The 20,345-nt window shown below is 45.8% G+C and overlaps 1 protein-coding gene across 1 annotated transcript in view; it reads right to left on the bottom strand.

Moving 5' to 3' along the window:
- Positions 1-20,345, bottom strand: part of rab38a (RAB38a, member RAS oncogene family) — a 106,871-nt gene that overhangs the window by 24,392 nt on the left and 62,134 nt on the right. Inside the window, exon 2 of the mRNA XM_085998805.1 lies at positions 5,942-6,222. Within this exon, the coding sequence (XP_085854931.1) occupies positions 5,942-6,222 (281 nt within the window). The remainder of the gene's footprint in view (positions 1-5,941; positions 6,223-20,345) is intronic.

Raw genomic sequence — 20,345 nt, 5'->3', positions numbered from 1 at the left:
CATCCTGAGCAGCTCTTTGTCAGGCCCTCGATTTGTTGATCGATCCCCGGCCACCACACATAAGCCCTAGCAAGGCTTTTCATTTTCACCCCTCCCAGATGGCCTTCGTGAAGCTCATTTAACTTGGGTGGAATTACCACTCGGGATCCACACATCAAGGTCCCCTGGCATACTGACAGCTGTTCTCTTCTGGATGAGAATGCTGGCAACAGTGAGTCGCCATGTGTTGGCCATCCCTTCACCGTCAAGTCATATACCCGAGACAGTGTCGGGTCATTTCGGGTCTCCTCTATATCCGCGTTAGTTACTGGCAAGCGTTCAATTATAGTCGAATAAAATATTTCGACAGGGTCCACTGCTGGTGCTTCCTCCGCCGTAGGCAGTGGCAGGCGTGATAGCCCATCAGCGTTTCCATGCTGTTTCGTGCCCTTATACTTTATTTCATATTGGTTCGCCCCTAGAAAAAGGGACCATCTTTGTAGCCGTTGTGCAGTCATCACCGGAACGCCCTTCTTTGGATTAAAGATGGAGACAAGTGGTTGGTGCTCAGTCAGCAAGGTGAACTTCTGCCCGTGCAGATAGTGGTTGAACTTTTTCACTCCCCACACTAGGCTGAGGGCCTCCCTGTCAATCTGGGCGTAGTTACGCTCGGCTGAGGTTAGTGACCGAGACGCAAAGGCTACTGGCCTCTCCGAGCCGTCCGGGAATTTGTGCGACAGCACCGCTCCAATACCATAGGGTGATGCATCACACGCCAACCGAATTGGTAGTGCTGGGTTGAAATGAGCCAACACCTCTTTTGATGTGATCAATTCTTTGCACTTCTGGAAAGCTCGTTTACATTCGTCATTCCACTTCCATGGTACCCCCGTTTGCAGTAGGGTGTCCAGTGGGTGTAGTACTGTAGACAAATTCAGCAAGAACTTATGGTAGTAGTTCACTAGCCCGAGGAACGACCTCAGTAGTGAAACATTTTCCGGTGCTGGAGCCTTGACTACTGCCTCAATCTTTTCAGGGGACTTATGTAACCCCTCTTCATCAATAACGTGGCCACAATACGAGATCTGCTTCTGGAAAAACTCGCATTTGTGGCGATTAGCTCGGAGCCCATATTCCTTCAATCTAGTGAGCACCTGCTCCAGGTTGGCGAGGTGATCACTGTCATTTTCGCCCGTGACCAGGATGTCGTCCAAATAACACTGGGTCCCTGGAATCCCTTGCAGGACTTGATCCATTGCCCTTTGCCAAATAGCCGGAGCTGATGCTACCCCGAACACCAGCCGATTATATTGGTAGAGACCTTTATGAGTGTTGATCGTGAGGTACTGTTTTGAGGCTTCTTCTACCTCCATTTGCAGGTATGCCTGGGCCGGATCAATCTTAGTGAAGCGTTTTCCTCCAGATAGCGAGGCGAAAATATCTTCAATCCGCGGAAGCGGATATTGTACCGTGTGAAGGACTGGGTTCACTGTCACCTTAAAGGCCCCACAGATGCGAACCTTCTTTGGTTCCCCAGGCGTATTACTCAACGACCTCTTCATTACAGGAACGATGGGTGTAGCCCACTCGCTCCAGTCCACGTTGGACAGTACTCCAGAACGTTCCAAACCTTCCAGCTCTGCTTCGACAGCTGGGCGAATCGCATAAGGCACCGGTCTGGCCTTAAAAAACTTTGGGCTTGCATTTTCCTCTATTTTGATCGTCGCTGTTATGCCTTTTAGTGTTCCGAGTCCCTCCTGGAACACTTCTTGTGCGTCAGTTAGCATTTTTGACAGTCGTCCAGGTGTGACGTCGTCATCCTTTTTGGCATCTACAGTCAGTGCTTGTATGGAATGCCAATCTAGCTGTATCTTCCGGATCCATTCACGTCCTAGTAGTGGTGGTCCTCCATCTGGCAATGCATATAGGTCCATTTTTGGTGTTTCCTTGCCGTTATATATAACGTTCACCCTTATTTTTCCTTTGGGGTAGACTTTTTGCCCCATGTACGTCTTCAAGACAATCTCTGTATCTTTCAAGGGTATATGTGAGAATAGCCGCTTGTAGTCCATTCGGTTTATGACTGCTGGGCTGACCCTGTGTCCAATTCCATTTTCACTTGGACTCCGTCTATCTTGAGCGTGACCCAGATAGTTTGGTGATCCTCCATTTTGATTACATTATGTAGTTTCAGACAACCCAGCTCCTTGCTTCCAGAGTCTGTATCAATTTTCTGTTCGTTTGAACTACTCTCCGTCACCTTATGTACCTTTTTGTACTTCTCCTGTGGAGATTTCTTGCTGCTGGTTTCCTTTCCCGACCTGCAGACTCTTGCTATGTGTCCTACTTTTCCACACTGTCTGCACACTTGGTCCTTCAACCAACAATCCTTATGGTCGTGTGTTGTTCTGCCGCAGCGATAACACTTCACTGCTCCATATGACATTTCATTTGTGCCATATTCTTGCGGTCTCCGTTGTATTTCTGCAGTGCCCCGTGCGGCTGCTTCGTCTGATACTGCCATGCTGAAAGTCTTGTCCAGCGTAAGATCCTTTTCTGATAGAAGCCGTTTCTGTGTTCCTTCACTTTGAAGCCCACACACAAACTTGTCCCTTAAAGTATCTGCTAGTCCCGTTCCAAACTGGCAGTGTTTTGATAGCTTGCGCAGTTCCGTTAAATACTCAGCATTACTTTCGTCTTTATGCTGGTTCCTTTTGTGAAACTTAAATCTTTCTGCTATCAGCAGCGGTGTGGGGTTTAAGTGGTCCTGTAGGATTGCCACTATGCTTTCAAAATCCTTTTCCACTGGCTTCTCTGGGGTTACTAGGTTTCGCAGTAAGCCATACATTTTTGCACCCATGGAATTCAACAATACCAGTGCTTTCCTGGCATCTGGCACTTAATTCGCCTTGCAGTACACTTCTATGCATTCTACATATGTCGCCCAATCTTCAACTTCATTGTCGAACGCTGTGACACTGCCACTCTTCGGCATCCCTGGGTGTGGTTAGACTGGCTAAAAATGGCGTCTCCCGCGCTCTCCCTTCTTCTCCGCTGCGGCACAAAAATGGCGTCTCCCGCGCGCTCCCTTCTTCTCCGCTGCGGCTCAAATGGCATCTCCCGCGCTTTCCTTCTTCTCCGCTGCGGCACAAAAATGGCGTCTCCCACGCGCTCCCTTCTTCTCCGCTGCGGCTCAAATGGCATCTCCCGCGCTTTCCTTTCTTCCCCCATGGACGCTGCTCAACCCTTGAACACCGGCCACGCTCTGCGCGTTTTCCTGCGCGCCTCTCTCGTTGACGCCACTCGGTCCTGAACCACGGCTGCGCCCTATGTGCTTTACCCTCTCTCTCTGCTCCCGTCAACGCTGCTCGGCCTTTTCCTGTGCCGTCGGTCGGCTCTAGCCGCCGCTGTGCGGGAAGGTCTGCGCCGTACCTGTTGCCAGCCCGCCTCGCTGGAGTCTCCGCCGGATGGTCGACGCCCGTGCCTCTGGAATCGGCCTTCCTCTGCAGAGTTGCAGGTAGGTTCGAATCGCCTCGTCGCCAATGTTAAATTCGTGAATCTTGATGTATGGTGTCCTTCAAGAAATAGACAGAGACTGCAGAGGAACAATCAACAGGTGTTTACTGGATGAGGGTTACTCTAAAACTAACAGTACAGATCCCTACTCAGGGTTTATATACAGGTGTGGTCACTGCCGGTACTACAGTATACAGGAGCTGTAAAAAGTAGTTCTCCCCTTAAAGGTACATACACTACAATACCCGCTGCACAGCTGCAAAACCCGGAAGTCAAAATTTATTGCCTCAATCAAGCTGAATTCACCGCCACCCCCCACCAACCCCCCCGAGGACTAACGTTAAATTCTTCTGAACAGTTGCAACCCAGTTCCCAAAGGTGAAATATACACAAAACAAGAGTATTCACAACTTGGCTCAAATTGTATTCTTATTCTGAAAGTCTAGAAAGCTGGCTGGTGTTGGAAATGGAAGACTTCACACTGGTACAGCAGGGATATTCTTCTGATGTTAGTTATGGCATAAGCACATTTTTCATCCTTTCCTTTGTATCTGATCTGTGTTATACCTGACCAGAGTGTGCTTAATGGTGACGCTCGTATCTGAACCAAAAAGTATTCCGTTTCCCAAAAAACGGCTGAAAATAAGATGCATACATCAATTAATTCCACTGACCTATCATTGATTGTTCTATTCCATCCATTGAAATAATCATTACCCATTCTGCTGCCCAAAACCTTTCCTGCACCAAGTCCTGCTCACCCATCACCCCTGTGCTTGCTGACTGACATTGGCTCCAGGTCCCCTAACGCTTCCAATTAAAATTTCTCATCCTCGTGTTCAAGTCCCTCCATAGCTTTGCCTCTTCCTATCTCTGTAACTTCCTGCAGGTCTATAAACCTCTAAGAAATCTGCACTCCTCCAACTCTGACCTCTTGTGCATCTCTCCCTCCCTTTGCCCCACCGTTGGCAGCCGTGCCTTCAGCTGTCTAAGCCCCACGCTCTGGAATTCCCTTCCTATGCCTATCCACCTCTCTACCTATCCTCTCCTTTAAGACCCTCCTTAAAACTTATCTCTTTATCCAATCTTTTGGCCAGCCCTCCTAACATCTTCTTTGGCTCAATTTCTGTCTGATTGTGTTCCTGTGAAGTGTCTTGGGACATTTTCCTACATTAAAAGGAACTATATAAATACAAGTTGTTGCTGCCATTGTTGCTGCTGAATTATAAAAACAACCAACTAGTGTATTCCCATTATTTCCAGTTTTATTGGAGATTTCTAGCATTTGCAGTTTTTCCTTTTTGTTTTACAGGAATCGGACAACCTTGCAAGAAGCAACAGCTGAAATACAAATCCTGCACACATAATACCCATACCTATTGGTGAAATTCAACCCTCTAACTTTATGTTGGCATAAAAAGACGCTTAAAAATAATCCTATACATCAGGAAGTATGCAGGGATTCATCAGGCTCCATATCCATGATTGGGAATGAACTTTACACCACAGTGTGCGCACGCAAACCTGCGAATGTGACCTACAGCCTGATGCATCTGCTTACCAACCACTGTTGTTTGGTTTTGACCCTCTTTGCCATTATTAGTTCACCAAACAGTACAGTGGCATCATTACTGTGGAATCTCACACAATGGTTACAACCAGGATGCAGAGCTGCTATTAGTTTAAATATAGCATTTTACTTTCTTAAATATAAAAGTTGTCCTCAATTTTTAGCTCAACCATTTGTGACTCTGCCTTGCTCTTTCTTGCATTTTACAATTGTTTACTAATCATTTCTGGACTGCTAAATGTAGATTTAAATGGGAACCACTCGGCTGAATTGTCATATAATGTGACATGAATAGAACATTCTGCACATTTATCGGTACTTCTTGGTTGTCCCTTGTCACTGTGTTTATGCTTCCCACTATGGGTGAGAAACAACCTGGATCAGATATCTTGTAACATGATGAGGCTCTGCTCCAGTGGTATCATAAATGGAGAGTATTTACCAGAGCCCACCATTCCCATTGTTGTTATCACATCAGTCAATTCGTCTATGGTCTGTCAACAGAATCAGATTGGCTCTAGATGCTATCTTAATATTGTGCCCTCTTCTCTGCCATATCTGTCTCTCCATGGTTACTCCTTCAGTCTAGTCTTCGCCTATCCAGTCCCACCATTCAGCTCTGGTCTTCCATGAGGTCTCTTCCCAACATCATGGGGAGTCAATGTCTGTTTCCAGAGCCCTTCTTTCACCATTGATATCATTCAGAATTATGAAGTAATTTGGGTAAATACAATTCTCCTTTTAAGCACTGTTAATTTTAATGCATAATAAAGTTTCTGGGCTGATTGCTGCTTTGCATTTCTGTGTAATTTGTTATAATTACCATTTTCTTGATTTGTTGCAATTACCACCTGGCAAGCTAATAATTAATTTTACCTTTGCTGAAGTTTCAAAGCAGCTGACAAATCCGTGATCCTTGCAGAACTGTTCAATTTTTCCAGGATTGGCAGCTAAGGGCTCGCTCCCTTGGTCACATTTGTTTGCCAGTAGGACAACAGAGACCGGTTTGCCATTAGGGAGAGTCAATTTTGAGTCCAGATCATCCTTCCATTTGGACACTGCTTCAAATGTTGTGGTTCGTGTAACATCGAAGACAATAAATGCTCCAATAGCCTCTCTGTAATACACTCTGGTCATGTTCCCAAATCGTTCTTGACCTAGAGAAATAAGGGGCACAAGGTTTTTATCTGAAATGTTTTGCCACTCGACATTCTTACACAGTCCAGAACAGATTATAGGTGTCAGCCGTGACTCAATGGTAGCACTCTCGCCTCTGAGCCAGAAGGTGGTGGGTTCAAGTCCCACTTCAAACAACAACAACTTGCATTTACATATGCACCTTTAATGTAGTAAAATATCCCAAGGCTCCTCACAGGCACCTGAAGACACGGCCACCAATGGTGGAGCAATTAAAATCGGGGATGCACAAGAGACCAGAATTGGAAGAGCGCAGATATCTCGGAGGGTTGTAGGGCTGGAGGACGTTACAGAGATAGGGAGGGGTGAGGCCATGGAGGGATTTGAAAACAAGGATGAGAATTTTAAAATCGAGGTGTTGCTCAACCAGGAGCCAATGTAGGTCAGCGAGCACAGGGGTGATGGGTGAACGGGACCTAGTGTGAGCTAAGATATGGAAGCTCATCTCGGGGTCAAATACGACAGGGTTCAGCCTCAGACAGTTGCCAGAGAGGGATGGACTTGGTGGCTAGGGAACGAAGTTTGTGGCGGGGACCGAAGACAATGGGCAGGATTTTCAATGGGCCGTGGAGGTGGGATTGGAGGTGCGTGGGGGGTTAAAATCCCGAAATTGGGGGGCACGAACCCATCCCGCACCCAACCCGCCTCCATGCCAGTTTCAAAGGAGGCGGGTACCCGACCCGCACTGGGACCCGCCTCCCCGAGGTGGGAAGGGGATTAGTGCAAATTAACTGCCTGTTAACAGGTAGTTAACAGGCAGTTTTTAGCCTAATCGCTATTTTTAATGTTGAAGTGTGGTATTCCCGACAGCTTCAAACCATGCCAAGTTAGAGGAGGCAGACCGTCGGGATGAAGGGCTTAGAGGGGTCGAGATGTCCGGTGTTCAGGTGAGTGATGGGTGCATGAGTGCAAAGGTAAGTGTGTTTGGTGTGTGTAAAGTGTTTAAAGAAGTTTTACATACCTTTACTTACCTTTACAGCCTTCCTTCCTTCCTTCAGGTCTCGGGAGTCCCTCATCTCACCGGCACAGAAAGCAGAATGGCTGCGAGCTGTCAAAAATTGCAGCATTCAGCTTTCTGTTCTGGGGAGATCTCTAAATCATCCTGAGAGGAAGGAATTAACCTGATTGTCAGTGTTTGACAGCTTCAAACAGCTGTGAAACGCTGATATTTCATCTGTCAAAAGGTCTTGACAGATGAAATATAAATCTGTGATGTCACCTGTTGCCGGGTGGCCCTTAATTGGTCTGCTGAGCCTGCTGGGGGGGGCTCAACAAGGTCAATCAAGTCAAAATCGCGTGGATTGGCCACAACTCGATGGAGGCGGGACTACAACCCCGAAAGTTGTAGTCCCGCCTCCTACCCGACACCTCAATGAAAATCCAGCCCATGATCTTTGGTCTTCCCAATATTTAGTTGGAGGAAATTTCTGCTCATCCAGTACTGGATGTCGGACAAGCAGTCTGACATTTAGAGACAGTAGAGGGGTCGAGAGAGGTGGTGGTGAGGTACAGCTGGTTGTTTTCAGCATATATGTGGAACCTGATGTTGTGTTATAGGATAATGTCACCGAGGGGAAGTATGCAGATGAGAAATATAAGGGGGCCAAGGATAGATCCTTGGGGGACACCAGAGGTAATGATATGGGAGCAGGTAGAGTAGCCATTGCAGGTGATTGTCTGGCTATGACTGGATAGATAAGAATAGAATGAAACAAGTGCAGGCCAACCAAGTGGAAGCTGGGGAAAATCTAGGCTGACACTTCGAAGTGCCGTCTTTTGAATGAGACATTAAATTGCGTCTGCCCTCTGTGGATGTAAAAGATCCCATGGCACTCTTTTGAAGAAGAGTAGGGAAGTACTTCACGGTGTCCTGGCCAATATTTATCCTTCAACCAACATCAATAAAACAAATTATCTGGTAATTATCACATTGCTGTTTGTGGGACCTTGCTGTGCGAAAATTAGCTGCACCATTTCCTACAGTGACTACACTTCAAAAGTACCTCAGTGGCTGCAAAGCACTTTGGGACGTCCTGAGGTCATAAAAGGTGCTGTAAATGCAAGTTCTTTCTTTAGATTTATATGTCATATCATGAGTTTTATTACAAACTTCTTATATGTCCTTTTTTCACACCTTTTACAGGATGCTGCCTCACATGTGACAATTTTAAAGTGACAGTCTCAGACAAACTCAGACAAACCAGCGTCGGCGGGAAACTCGAGTGGCAGAGCGGGGCTATAAAAGTCCCCAGAGGCCAGGTAAGGCCTCACTGCGTCGGCGGGAATCTCGAGCGGCAGAGCGGGGCTAATAAAGTCCCCAGAGACCAGGTAAGGCCTCACAGCGTCGGCGGGAAACTCGAGCGGCAGAGCAGGGCTATAAAAGGCCCCAGAGACCAGGTAAGGCCTCACAGCGTCGGCGGGAAACTCGAGCGGCAGAGTGGGGCTATAAAAGGCCCCAGAGACCAGGTAAGGCCGACCAGTCTCCAATCTGGGAACTCGGAGGGAAGGAGAGAGGTAAAAATTAATCCAAGTGTGACGTCACCAGAAAGTGGGTAAGTGATTGGTTGGTGAGTATTTCTCCCTTTTGAAGCTTAAATCTCTTTGGTTTATAGTTTCTAAGGTGTGATATTCACCATCTAGAATCGGGGCAGAGGGTATTTAAGAATAATATTAATAAATTTAATTAATTACATAGAATGGGAGATCAGGTGATGTGTTGCTGCTGCAATATGTGGGAGCTGGTGGACACCATTGATGCTCACGGTGATCACATTTGCAGTAAGTGTTGGCTGCTCGAGGAATTCCGGCTCCGTGTTGAAGAGCTGGAGTCCGAGCTTCAAACACTGAGACACATCAGGGAGGGGGAGAGTTACCTGGACTCTGTGTATCACGAGGTATTCACACCAAATAGATTAATTAATTCAGATGTAGTCCGTGGCCAGGGTCAGGGTGGTGTGACTAGAAGTGAGGCAGGTACGGGGATCCAGGAGGTAGTGTTGGAGGAGCCGCAGCCCTTGCACTTGTCCAACAGGTTCGAGGCTCTTACTCCCTGTGGGGTTGGGAACAGGGACTGCGGGGAGGATGAGCAACCTGGCCACAGCACCGTGGAGCAGGGGGCCATTCAAGTGGGGGGAGTTAAAAGAAATGTTGTAGTGGTAGGGGATAGTATCGTTGTATGGTAGGGGATAGTATCGTTAGGGGGATAGATAGAGTTCTTTGCAGCCGAGAGCGAGAGTCCCGAAGGCTGTGTTGCCTGCCCGGTGCCAGGGTTAAGGACATCTTCTCTGGACTGGAGAGAAACTTGGAGTGGGAGGGGGAGGATCCAGTTGTCGTGGTCCATGTTGGTACCAACGACATAGATAGGACAAGGAAGGAGGTTCTGCTGAGGGAGTTTGAGCAGCTAGGGGCCAAATTAAAAAGCAGAACCACAAGGGTAATAATCTCTGGATTATTACCTGAGCCACGAGCGAATTTGGCGAGGACAAATAAAATTAGAGAGTTAAATGCGTGGCTCAAAGACTGGTGTGGGAGAAATGGGTTTTGCTTCCTGGGACACTGGCACCAGTACTGGGGCAGGAGGGAGCTGTCCCGTTGGGATGGGCTTCACTTGGCCAGTGCTGGGACTAGAGTCCTGGCGGATCATATAACTAGGGCTGTAGAGAGGGCTTTAAACTAACTAGTTGGGGGGAGGTTCCTAGAGAGCAAATAATAAAAATGACAACAGAGAAGGTCATAGACTTAGGTAGCAGTGAGGAAATTGAAAACCAGAGCGTGTCAGGAAGGGGCAGAAGGTATGGAGTAAAAGGTAAAGTAATAAAAAGGGCAAAAGCAGGAACTAAGTGTCACAAAACATCTTTGAAAGTTCTCTATCTGAATGCACGTAGCATTCGTAACAAAATAGATGAGTTAATGGCACAAATTATTACATATGGGTATGATCTTGTGGCCATTACAGAAACATGGCTGCAGGGTGACAATGCCTGGGAATTAAACATACCAGGTTGTTTAACGATCAGGAAGGACAGGCAGGAAGGAAGGGGAGGTGGGGTAGCTATGTTAATAAAGGAAGGAATCACTGTAATACAGAGAAATGATATTGGGTCAAAAGATCAGGATAATGAAACAGTTTGGGTGGAGGTAAGGAATAATAAGGGGAAAAAAACATTAGTGGGCGTAGTCTATAGGCCTCTGAACAGTGGCAACTCTGTTGGACGGAGCATCAATCAGGAAATAGTTGAGGCTTGTAATAAGGGAACATCTATAATTATGGGGGATTTTAACTATCATATTAATTGGACAAATCAAATTGGGCAGGGCTGCCTTGAGGATGAGTTCATTGAGTGTATTATCACAGGAATCACAGGAATCACAGGAACCCCACAGTGCAGATAGAGGCCATTTCGGCCCATCGAGCCTGCACCGACACATATCCCACCCTATCCCCGTAACCCCACGTATTTAATCCCCCTAACACTAAGGGTCAATTTATCATAGCCAATCAACCTAACCCGCACATCTTTGGACTGTGGGAGGAAACCGGAGCACCCGGAGGAAACCCACGCAAACACGGGGAGAATGTGCAAACTCCACACAGACAGTCACCCGAGGCCGGATTCGAACCCGGGTCCCTGGCGCTGTGAGGCAACAGTGCTAACCACTATGCCACCGTGCTTAGGGATGGGTTTCTTGAGCAGTATGTAACTGAACCGACCAGGGGGCAAGCAACCTTAGATCTGGTCCTGTGTAACGAGACAGGATTAATTAAAAATGTCCCAGTAAAGGATCCCCTTGGAATGAGTGACCATAACATGGTTGAATTCCATATTCAATTAGAGGGTGAGAAGGTTGGATCTGAAACAAGCGTGCTAAGCTTGAATAAAGGAGACTATGAAGGTATGAGAGCGGAATTGAGTCGAGTGGATTGGGAAAATAGATTAAAGGGTAAGACGATACATGATCAGTGGTGTACATTTAAGGAGTTATTTTACAACTTCCAAAAAAAATATATTCCACTGAGAAAAAAAGGGTGTAAAAGAAAAGACAGCCATCCGTGGCTAAGTAAAGAAATTAAGGATAGTATTCAACTAAAAACAAGGGCATATAAGGTAGCCAAATCTAGTGGGAGGATAGAGGATTGGGAAAACTTTAAAAGACAGCAAAAAATAACAAAAAGATTGATTAAGAAAGGGAAGATAGATTATGAAAGTAAATTAGCAAAAAATATAAAAACAGATAGTAAGAGTTTTTATCGTTATATAAAAAGAAAAAGGGTGGCTAAAGTAAATGTTGGTCCCTTAGAGGATAAGACTGGGAAATTAATGGTGGGAAATATGGAGATGGCAAAAACACTGAATGAATATTTTGTATCAGTCTTTACAGTAGAAGACACTAAGAATATCCCAACACTGGACAAACAGGGGGCTAAAGTGGGGGAGGAGCTAAACACGATTAAAATCACTAAGGAAGTGGTACTCGGTAAAATAATGGGACTCAAGGCAGATAAATCACCTGGACCTGATGGCTTACATCCTAGGGTCTTGAGGGAAGTGGCAGTAGGGATTGTGGATGCATTGGTAATAATTTTCCAAAACTCTCTGGACTCGGCAAAGGTCCCGGCAGACTGGAAAACTGCTAATGTAACACCCTTATTTAAAAAGGGCAGTAGACAGAAGGCTGGAAACTATAGACCGGTTAGCCTAACATCTGTGGTAGGTAAAATTTTGGAGTCCATTATTAAGGAGACAGTAACAGGACATTTGGATAATCATAATTTAATAGGACAAAGTCAGCATGGTTTTATGAAGGGGAAGTCATGTTTGACAAATTTGCTGGAGTTCTTTGAGGAAGTAACATATAGGGTGGATAAAGGGGAATCAGTGGACGTAGTGTATTTAGACTTCCAAAAGGCATTTGACAAGGTGCCACACAGAAGATTATTGCTTAAGATAAAAAAATCACGGGATTGGGGGTAATATTCTGGCATGGATAGAGGAGTGGCTATCCAACAGAAGGCAGAGAGTTGGGATAAATGGTTAATTCTCAGACTGGCAATCAGTAACTAGTGGTGTTCCACAGGGGTCAGTGCTGGGTCCCCAACTTTTTACAATCTATATTAACGATTTGGAGGAGGGGACCGAGTGTAACATATCAAAGTTTGCAGATGATACTAAGATGGGAGGGAAAGTAGTGAGTGAGGAGGACATAAAAAACCTGCAAGGGGACATAGACAGGCTAAGTAAGTGGGCAGAGATTTGGCAGATGGAATACAATACTGGAAAGTGTGAGGTTATGCACTTTGGCAGGAAAAATCGTAGAGCAAGTTATTATCTTAATGGCAAGAAACTGGAAAGTACTGAAGTACAAAGGGATCTGGGGGTCCTGGTGCACGAAACTCAAAAGGTTAGTATGCAGGTGCAGCAAGTGATTAAGAAGGCCAATGGAATGTTGGCTTTCATTGCTAGGGGGATAGAATATAAAAATAGGGAGGTATTGCTTCAGTTGTACAAGGTATTGGTGAGACCGCACCTGGAATACTGCATACAGTTTTGGTGTCCATACTTAAGAAAGGACATACTTGCTCTCGAGTCAGTACAAAGAAGGTTCACTCGGTTAATCCCGGGGATGAGGGGATGGACATATGAGGAGAGGTTGAGTAGATTGGGACTCTACTCATTGGAGTTCAGAAGAATGAGAGGCGATCTTATTGAAACATATAAGATTGTGAAGGGGTTGGATCGGGTGGATGCGGGGAGGATGTTCCCGATGATGGGTGAAACTAGAACTAGGGGGCATAGTCTTAGAATAAGGGGCTGCTCTTTCAAAACTGAGATGAGGAGGAACTACTTCACTCAGAGGGTGGTAGGTCCATGGAATATGCTGCCCCAAAAAGCTGTAGAAGCTACATCATTACATAAATTTAAAACAGAAATAGACAGTTTCCTAGAAGTAAAGGGAATTAAGGGTTATGGGGAGCGGGCAGGAATTTGGACATGAGTCTAGGTTCGGATCAGTCATGGCCCTGTGGGTAGTGGAGCGGGCCCAGGGGCCATGTAGCCTGATCCTGCTCCTATTTCGTGTGTCTAATTCTGTTAGATTCAGGAGATGGTTCTGTGATAGTGGATTGGTGGTTAGGATCAGATCAGCCATGATCTTATTGAATGGCGGAGCAGGCTCGAGGGGCCGATTGGCCTACTCCTGCTCCTATTTCTTATGTTCTTATGTTCTTATGAATTGTGGCATATCCCGCAGGTATACATCAATCTCTACTACTGCAGTATGCTGACCTAATTAAACAGGTCCCCTAATGTAATATGCAAATATCCACAAATTAATCAAATTAAAATCTGCATTAATATACTGCCTGTCTATACAGACTAGGTAAAGTCGGTCCCAAAAGTGCCTATTTAGTCAATTTAAATATTTTCACATGTTGCAAAATTATACAATATATAGCTGTCTTACAATAATCAGCAGTGGCATTTTGTTCTCTACTTGTTATTAACAGAGCCAACAGCTATTTGGTCTCAACTTTATTTTTGTAGCGGTGTTTCAGAGCAGAGTTCTTAGAGGGGAGGAGAACAGAAACCCATGAGGGGTCTGCACATGTGCTTCCTTTTCAAGATCATACTACATTCAGCGCCAACCCTGATTTACATGAAGAGTATTGTCTCTGCTCCTCTCTTGTACACTCTGATGAGCAACACAATAAAGATAGGACATCACTGAATATTAAACTGTATAGAAAATATCTACAGTTCATACAAAGCAAACCACATTTCTGCCAGTGGATTTTACACAAAATTCTGTCAGCTTTGCAGTGCATACTCTTCCTGACTTTTTTTGGTTGGAAGGGAAAGGGCATATGAGCAAAAATTATTTGACCAGCTGCAAAGATATTTAAAATCTATACGGCATACCCACTGAAATTTACTGAGCAATTTCTTTCAAATGATTACTGTCCATGATTACCAAACAATGTTGTGCTTCCGATATCCTCTACATCACTTATATTAACTTGCCACTGTACAAATTAAATATCTTTTACAATGTAAGTTTTCAAACTAAGGCCCCTGGACAATTGGGGTTCTGTGAGGGGCGTCTCAGGAGGTCTGCAAGATCATTAGATTTATGTCTGTCTGTCCTTAAATTTCTGTATCTTTTTTGCATTTATTGACTTACTAGCACATTATTTCTGCTGCTGTTTAGTAATAAAAATACATTTTATGCACTCATTCCTTTGGGTATTTTTCTTTCAGAAGTCAGAACAGGAGGTTCCCAGGAGTGTGTCAATGGTTGCAGGTAGGCCACCACAGGAAGGTTTGAAAACCACGATTATACAAGATCACCTTAACTCATCCACAGAGTCTAAAGGATAATCAAAGTATGTCCTAACATTGCTATGTTATTAAATGATTGTTCATCACAGTCTTTACATCAATTCTTATGGTTCATGAATATCCAGCTCTATAACCTCTTCATTTAATTAAATAATTGGAAATCATGTCCAATGCGTATCCAAATTTCTGTCATGTGACCCTGCTGGAAATACAGTCAGAAAATTTAGCTTACAAACTTTACAATATTTACTAATTAATAACTGCATGAAGCACTGTTAACAGTATACTTTATAAAAAATATCAACAAACCAAAGGTCAGTTCATAGTCTGAACACTAATTTACTGAATAAATGATGAATGGGTGCTGTATATGTATTTTATAAAATAAATCAACTACGTGAATAAAAAAAGGTCAGAAATCATTTATTACAAGGTTTTATCAAAGCAATGTCACTGTAAACAATAGCAAGCCCCAGGAATTGTAACACAGGACCCTTATTCTAGACACCAGCTACTGGAGCACCTCGTGTGCCACCATGATTCTCCTCTCTTTGAACATAGGAACAGGAGTAGGCATTCAGCCCCTCGTGCCTGTTCAGCCATTCAATGAGGTTGTGGCTGATTTACATCTTAACTCCATCCACCTGCCTTGGCACCATGTACTTTTATACCCTTGTCTAGCAAAGATCTATCGATCTCAGATTTAAAATTATTAACTGAGCTAGTATCTACTGCTTTTTGTGTGAGAGAGTACCACACTTCTACCACCCTTTACATCAAGAAGTGTTTCCTAACTTCTCTCCTGAATGGTCTGGCTCTGATTTTAAGGTTATGTCCCCTTGTCCTAGACTCTCCCCCACCAGTGGAAAAAGTTTCTCCCTATCTACCCTATCAATTCCTTTCAAAATCCTAAAAACCTCAAACAAATCACCCTTTAACCATCTATATTCCAGGGAATACAAGCCTAGTTTATGTAATCTCTCCTCATAATCTAACCCTTAGGGTCCTGGTAACATTCTGGTGAATCTGCACTACACTCCTTCCAAGGCCAATATATCCTTTTTAAGGTGAAGTGCCCAGAACTGTACACAGTACTCCAGGTGAATGTTCCCTTTTTTTGCGGGGGGGGGGGGGGTGGCGCTGCCCCTTTAAGGCCATTCAAATGTCTGTGCATGCATGGCTTTCCCATTGAGAAACCATCAAGTGGCCTGTGCGGGAGCTTCAGACAGCACCTGGCCACGCAGCTAAACGGGAACATTGCTCCAGATGTGGTCTAACCAAGACATTGTCTAGCTGTAGCAAAACTTCCTCCCCTTTATATTCCAGCCCTCTAGTTATAAAGACTAACATTCCATTAGCCTTTCTGATTTTTTTTGTACCTGACGACTACACTTTAGTGATCTGTGCACATGGACCCCTAAATCTCTTTGGACCACCACTGTTCCTAGCTTTTCACCATTTAAATAATACTTGGATCTATCTTTTTTTGGTCCAAAATGGATGACCTCATACTTGCCTGCGTTGAAATCCAGCTGCCACAGTTTCACTCACTTAATATATGAATGTCTCTTTGTAATTTAATACTCCCATCTACACTGCTTACTATGCCACCAATCTTTGTGTCATCGGCAAACTTGGATATATTGTGTTATCTAAGTCATTAATAAATATAGTGAATAGCTGAGGCTCCAGCACAAATCCTTGAAGGACACCACTAGTTACTTCCTTCCAATTTGATTACATACCCATTGACATAAATCGTGCCATTCATGTAGAAATGACTTATGAAATATACTGGGCGGCCTGCTGGTGGCGCTGTCCAGGGAGAGTATAAATACTCGGGCACGGACCCAGCTTGCTCAGGGACATTTTGTAAACAGGAACTAGTGAAGGATAACTAGACTTCCATGTTGTGAAACAGTCGATTAAAGCCTTGTTTAATGCTCTGACCAAGTGCCTAGTAGTTTTCTTACATCACCCATTATCCTTATTCTCTGTCTTCTACCGCCTAATCAATCTCCTATGTGGAAACTTATCGCATGCCTTCTGGAAGTCCACATAAATTACATCCATAGACATTCCCATCTAATACTTTAGTTACTTCCTCAAAAAATTCAGTTAGGTTCGTTAGACATGACCTACCCTTTACAAATCCATGTTGGCTCTCTCCATCAGCTCAAATTTCTCTAAGTGCTCAGTCACTCTTGTCCTTAATTATAGATTCCAATAACTCCCCACAGCAGATGCTAGACTAACACTTTTGAATTTTTATACACGCTTACCAGATCAAGACTCTGATTCTAAACTAACAAATGGTTTTATTTATATAGGAAAGCCAAATGAACAGTAAACTATAGTAAAACATTGGCTTGGAATTTCTGGTCAGTGGCGAAGCAAAGGCGTTCGCCACTGGTCCTGATGTAAACTTCGCACAAAGATCTTGTGATCTCTGTGTCGAGAAGTTTGGATTTTCCAATGCGTAATTCAAATCAATGTATTATAGTGGGAATTGCATACTGCGAGCTGCTGTGACGTCAACAAACTGTCTAAGTAGCCAATCAAAACGCAGGATTCTCAGACAGCAAACTAGGAAGTGTGTGAACTCTAAGGCCGCGATTTTCCGAGTGGAGGCGGGTTGGAGGCAGCTTTGATATTTGGCGGGTTCCGGACCCGCTGCCGGTTTAATCTGCCCTGAAATTATGATTTTTGCTTAAGTGGGCTGATTAAGCCCGTTATGCATGCTACCCGGCCCAATCAGTGGGTTCGAGTCTGCTGCACACCTCTCCTGCTCGCCTCTGCTGACGTCTTTCAGCCAGCTGCATTTAAGGGGCCCATGCAGCCTTGTTTTTGATCAATCCTATTCTGCTGCTTCTTGGTGTGGCACATCTGAAAATGACTGCTTCAAGACCAAAGGCATCTCCCAGATTTGATGATGACTCCCTCCATGCTCTTGTGGAGGGATTGAGAGGGCGCCAAGCGATACTGTTCCCCTCAAATGGGCGGACGAAGCCTCCTCAGCAAACCAAGGCAGCCTGGCTGCAAATTGCTGAGGAGGTGAGCGCCAGGTCTTTGTGTGCTCGCACCTGGGTTCAGCGCCGCAAAAGGTTCAATGACCTGCTACGCTCAGCAAAAGTGAATATAACATCACACTTACCTTCAATCTGCTACTCATCTTCTCTCATCACCAGCACTCTGCATTGTCAACCTACTCCTGCACATCCCACTTTACCCTTACATCCCTTGCACCCTTAACCATCCCTCTCCCTCTATGTACAGAATCACTTCGCTATTCTACTAGGGAGAGGGGCAGGACAGGAGGAGGGCCAACTTCGATTGCTCACTTGACCACCGCTGAGGAGATTGCTCTTGACATCGTCGGAGGTGCTGAGGATCTGGAAGTGGGGGACAGTCAGACGGACGCAGTAGAGCAAAGCTGGTGACAGAATAGATTTGTAGCCCTCTCAGATAGATTGCATGAGTGACTGATATGGCATCTGATGTTCATACAGATTGAGTTCTGATCATCTGCACAATTCGATGTGCCTGCTACGTTAATATCACATGTCTAACAAATGCCTTTACAGGACCATCAAGAACCCCCCTCCCCTCTGTCCAGGAGGAAGAGCCGGAAGACTCCTCAGAAGAAGCTGCAACCTTTGAGGACACAGTGTCAGCAGAATTGAGTGCACCCAGCACCAGCGCAGAGACGCATACCTCGGTGGGTCATTCGCGAGATAGATTAATGTTGTCACCTGGTGTATCACAGCTCACAAGTGAGCATCAGCAGATGGTGGAGGCAGGGACAGCAGTGGAGTGTCCTCGTCAGAGGCTGCAGGGTGCTCCTAGCTCTGCTTAGCTGCATGTGGACCCTGTGCCTCTGGGGCCATCCAGAAAGAGAGTGGTGCTGGAACTTTAGCGACAAGTACAGGAGTCTCTGACAGGTTTTGCATCCATGGTAACTGCGAGTGTGCAGAGAACGGAGGAGTCCATTTCAAACATAAGCAATGCCATGGTGAAGGCAATGGTGCATGAACTTGCCACCATGGAGAGGGTGGCAACCTCCTTGGAGGACATAAGTCGCCAGACTCAGCCGAGCATGGTGACTCTTCTAAATAGATGGTCTGCTATGGAGGATAGATGGGCAGCTATCGAGGAGAGACACCAGAGGTACATGGACATGCCTGTAATGAGGACTGTCAGTACAGAGACGGATCCTTATGGCCCCACTGATGTGCAGTAAGGTGCTCTCCAGCTACTTGCTAGCAGTGAAGTGCGGGAGATCCATGAGAGGAATGTTGGTGGTCGACAACAAGGAAGTGTGGGCTCCTCTCCAAGTGCACATACTCCCGTGCCACTGCGGAGCCCTCGGTCAGAACCCTAGATTCCTCACCCAACTGAGATGGCCATCTCAGCCACTGCACAGCTGCAGGAGGAGCAGACTTGCTGAGCCCTCCCAGGCACCCAAACCCAGAGGATGCCTGCCAAAGGTGTCGAAGCAGGAGCAGCATGAAAGTGAGCAAGGTGCCTCCACATCTGCTGAAGCTACAGGGGAAGCACCACGTAGAAGCACGCGCAAGAGAAAGTTAACACACAAATAGTCACAAGGGTAGTCACTTGGGTGTTTTGATGTAATACAAATTGAAGATTATCATTGTCATTTCAATTGTAATAAAGAAATGCAATGGCAAACATTCAAAGAGTTGGCCTATGTGTGCCCAGAAATGGAAGTGTCACAGTGAGGTGTCAGGGTGCCTTTCATTTGTAATGATGGTGTTGAGATAGGAACCCACAGTTTATTGTACAGATGGTGTATGGTGTGTTAAGAAGGTGGCAGCCACACGTGTTTGCTTCGTAAACCTAAGTGAATCTGGCATGGATTAGTGCATCCCTTGCCTCATGGCCAGCAATGTGCTCACATGCTGGTGGAACTGGCACATCCGCCTCCGCAAGGTCTTCCTCCTCCTCCTCTGAGGAGGAGGGTGTGCGCTGAGCCACTTGTTCCTCAGGCAGCAGTAAGCCACACTGCTGTGCGATGTTGTGCAGTGCACAGCAGACCACGATGATTCTGGAGACCCTGGTTGGTGAGTGCTGTAGGGCTCCATCTGATCTGTCGAGGCATCTGAATCGCATTTTGAGCAAGCCAATGGTTTGCTCGATGATGGCTCTGGTGGAAATGTGGCTGGCATTGTACCGCTCCTCAGCTTCGTTTGATGGCCTCCTCAATGGCGTCATTAGCCACGTCTTCAGGGGATAGCCCTTGTCTCCAAGTAGCCATCCGGAAAGTTGGGGTGGTGGATTGAGGAGCTGAGGCACAGTCGACTGCTGCAGGATGAATGAGTTATGGCAACTGCCAGGGAACTTGGCACAAACATGCATAATGTTCTTCCTGTGGTTACACACCAGCTGGACGTTAAGGGAGCGGAAGCCTGCGTGGTTGCCAAATAAAGCTGGGTTGTGATGGGATGCCCTAATGGCCACATGTGTGCAGTCTACGACGCCCTGCACCCTTGGCAAGCCTGCCATATTTGCAAAGGCAACCGCACGCGCGGTTACACTTGCTTCATCCGTGGAGAAGTGGATATAATTGTGCGCCTTTGCAAAGAGGGCATCGGTAACCTGTGTGATGCAAGTGTGTGCGGCTGACTGGGAGATGCCACTGATGGCTGCTGATGATCCCTGGAAGGACCCTGAAGCAAAAAAATTGAGTGCGGTGGTGACTTTGACAGCCACTGGTAAGGAGTGTCCAC

This window comes from Somniosus microcephalus, chromosome 10, assembly GCF_052327205.1.
Source record: "Somniosus microcephalus isolate GS21.2 chromosome 10, FLI_Smic_1.0, whole genome shotgun sequence".
Taxonomy (NCBI): Eukaryota; Metazoa; Chordata; class Chondrichthyes; order Squaliformes; family Somniosidae; genus Somniosus; species Somniosus microcephalus.
This window is presented reverse-complemented; position numbering and strand designations above follow the sequence as displayed.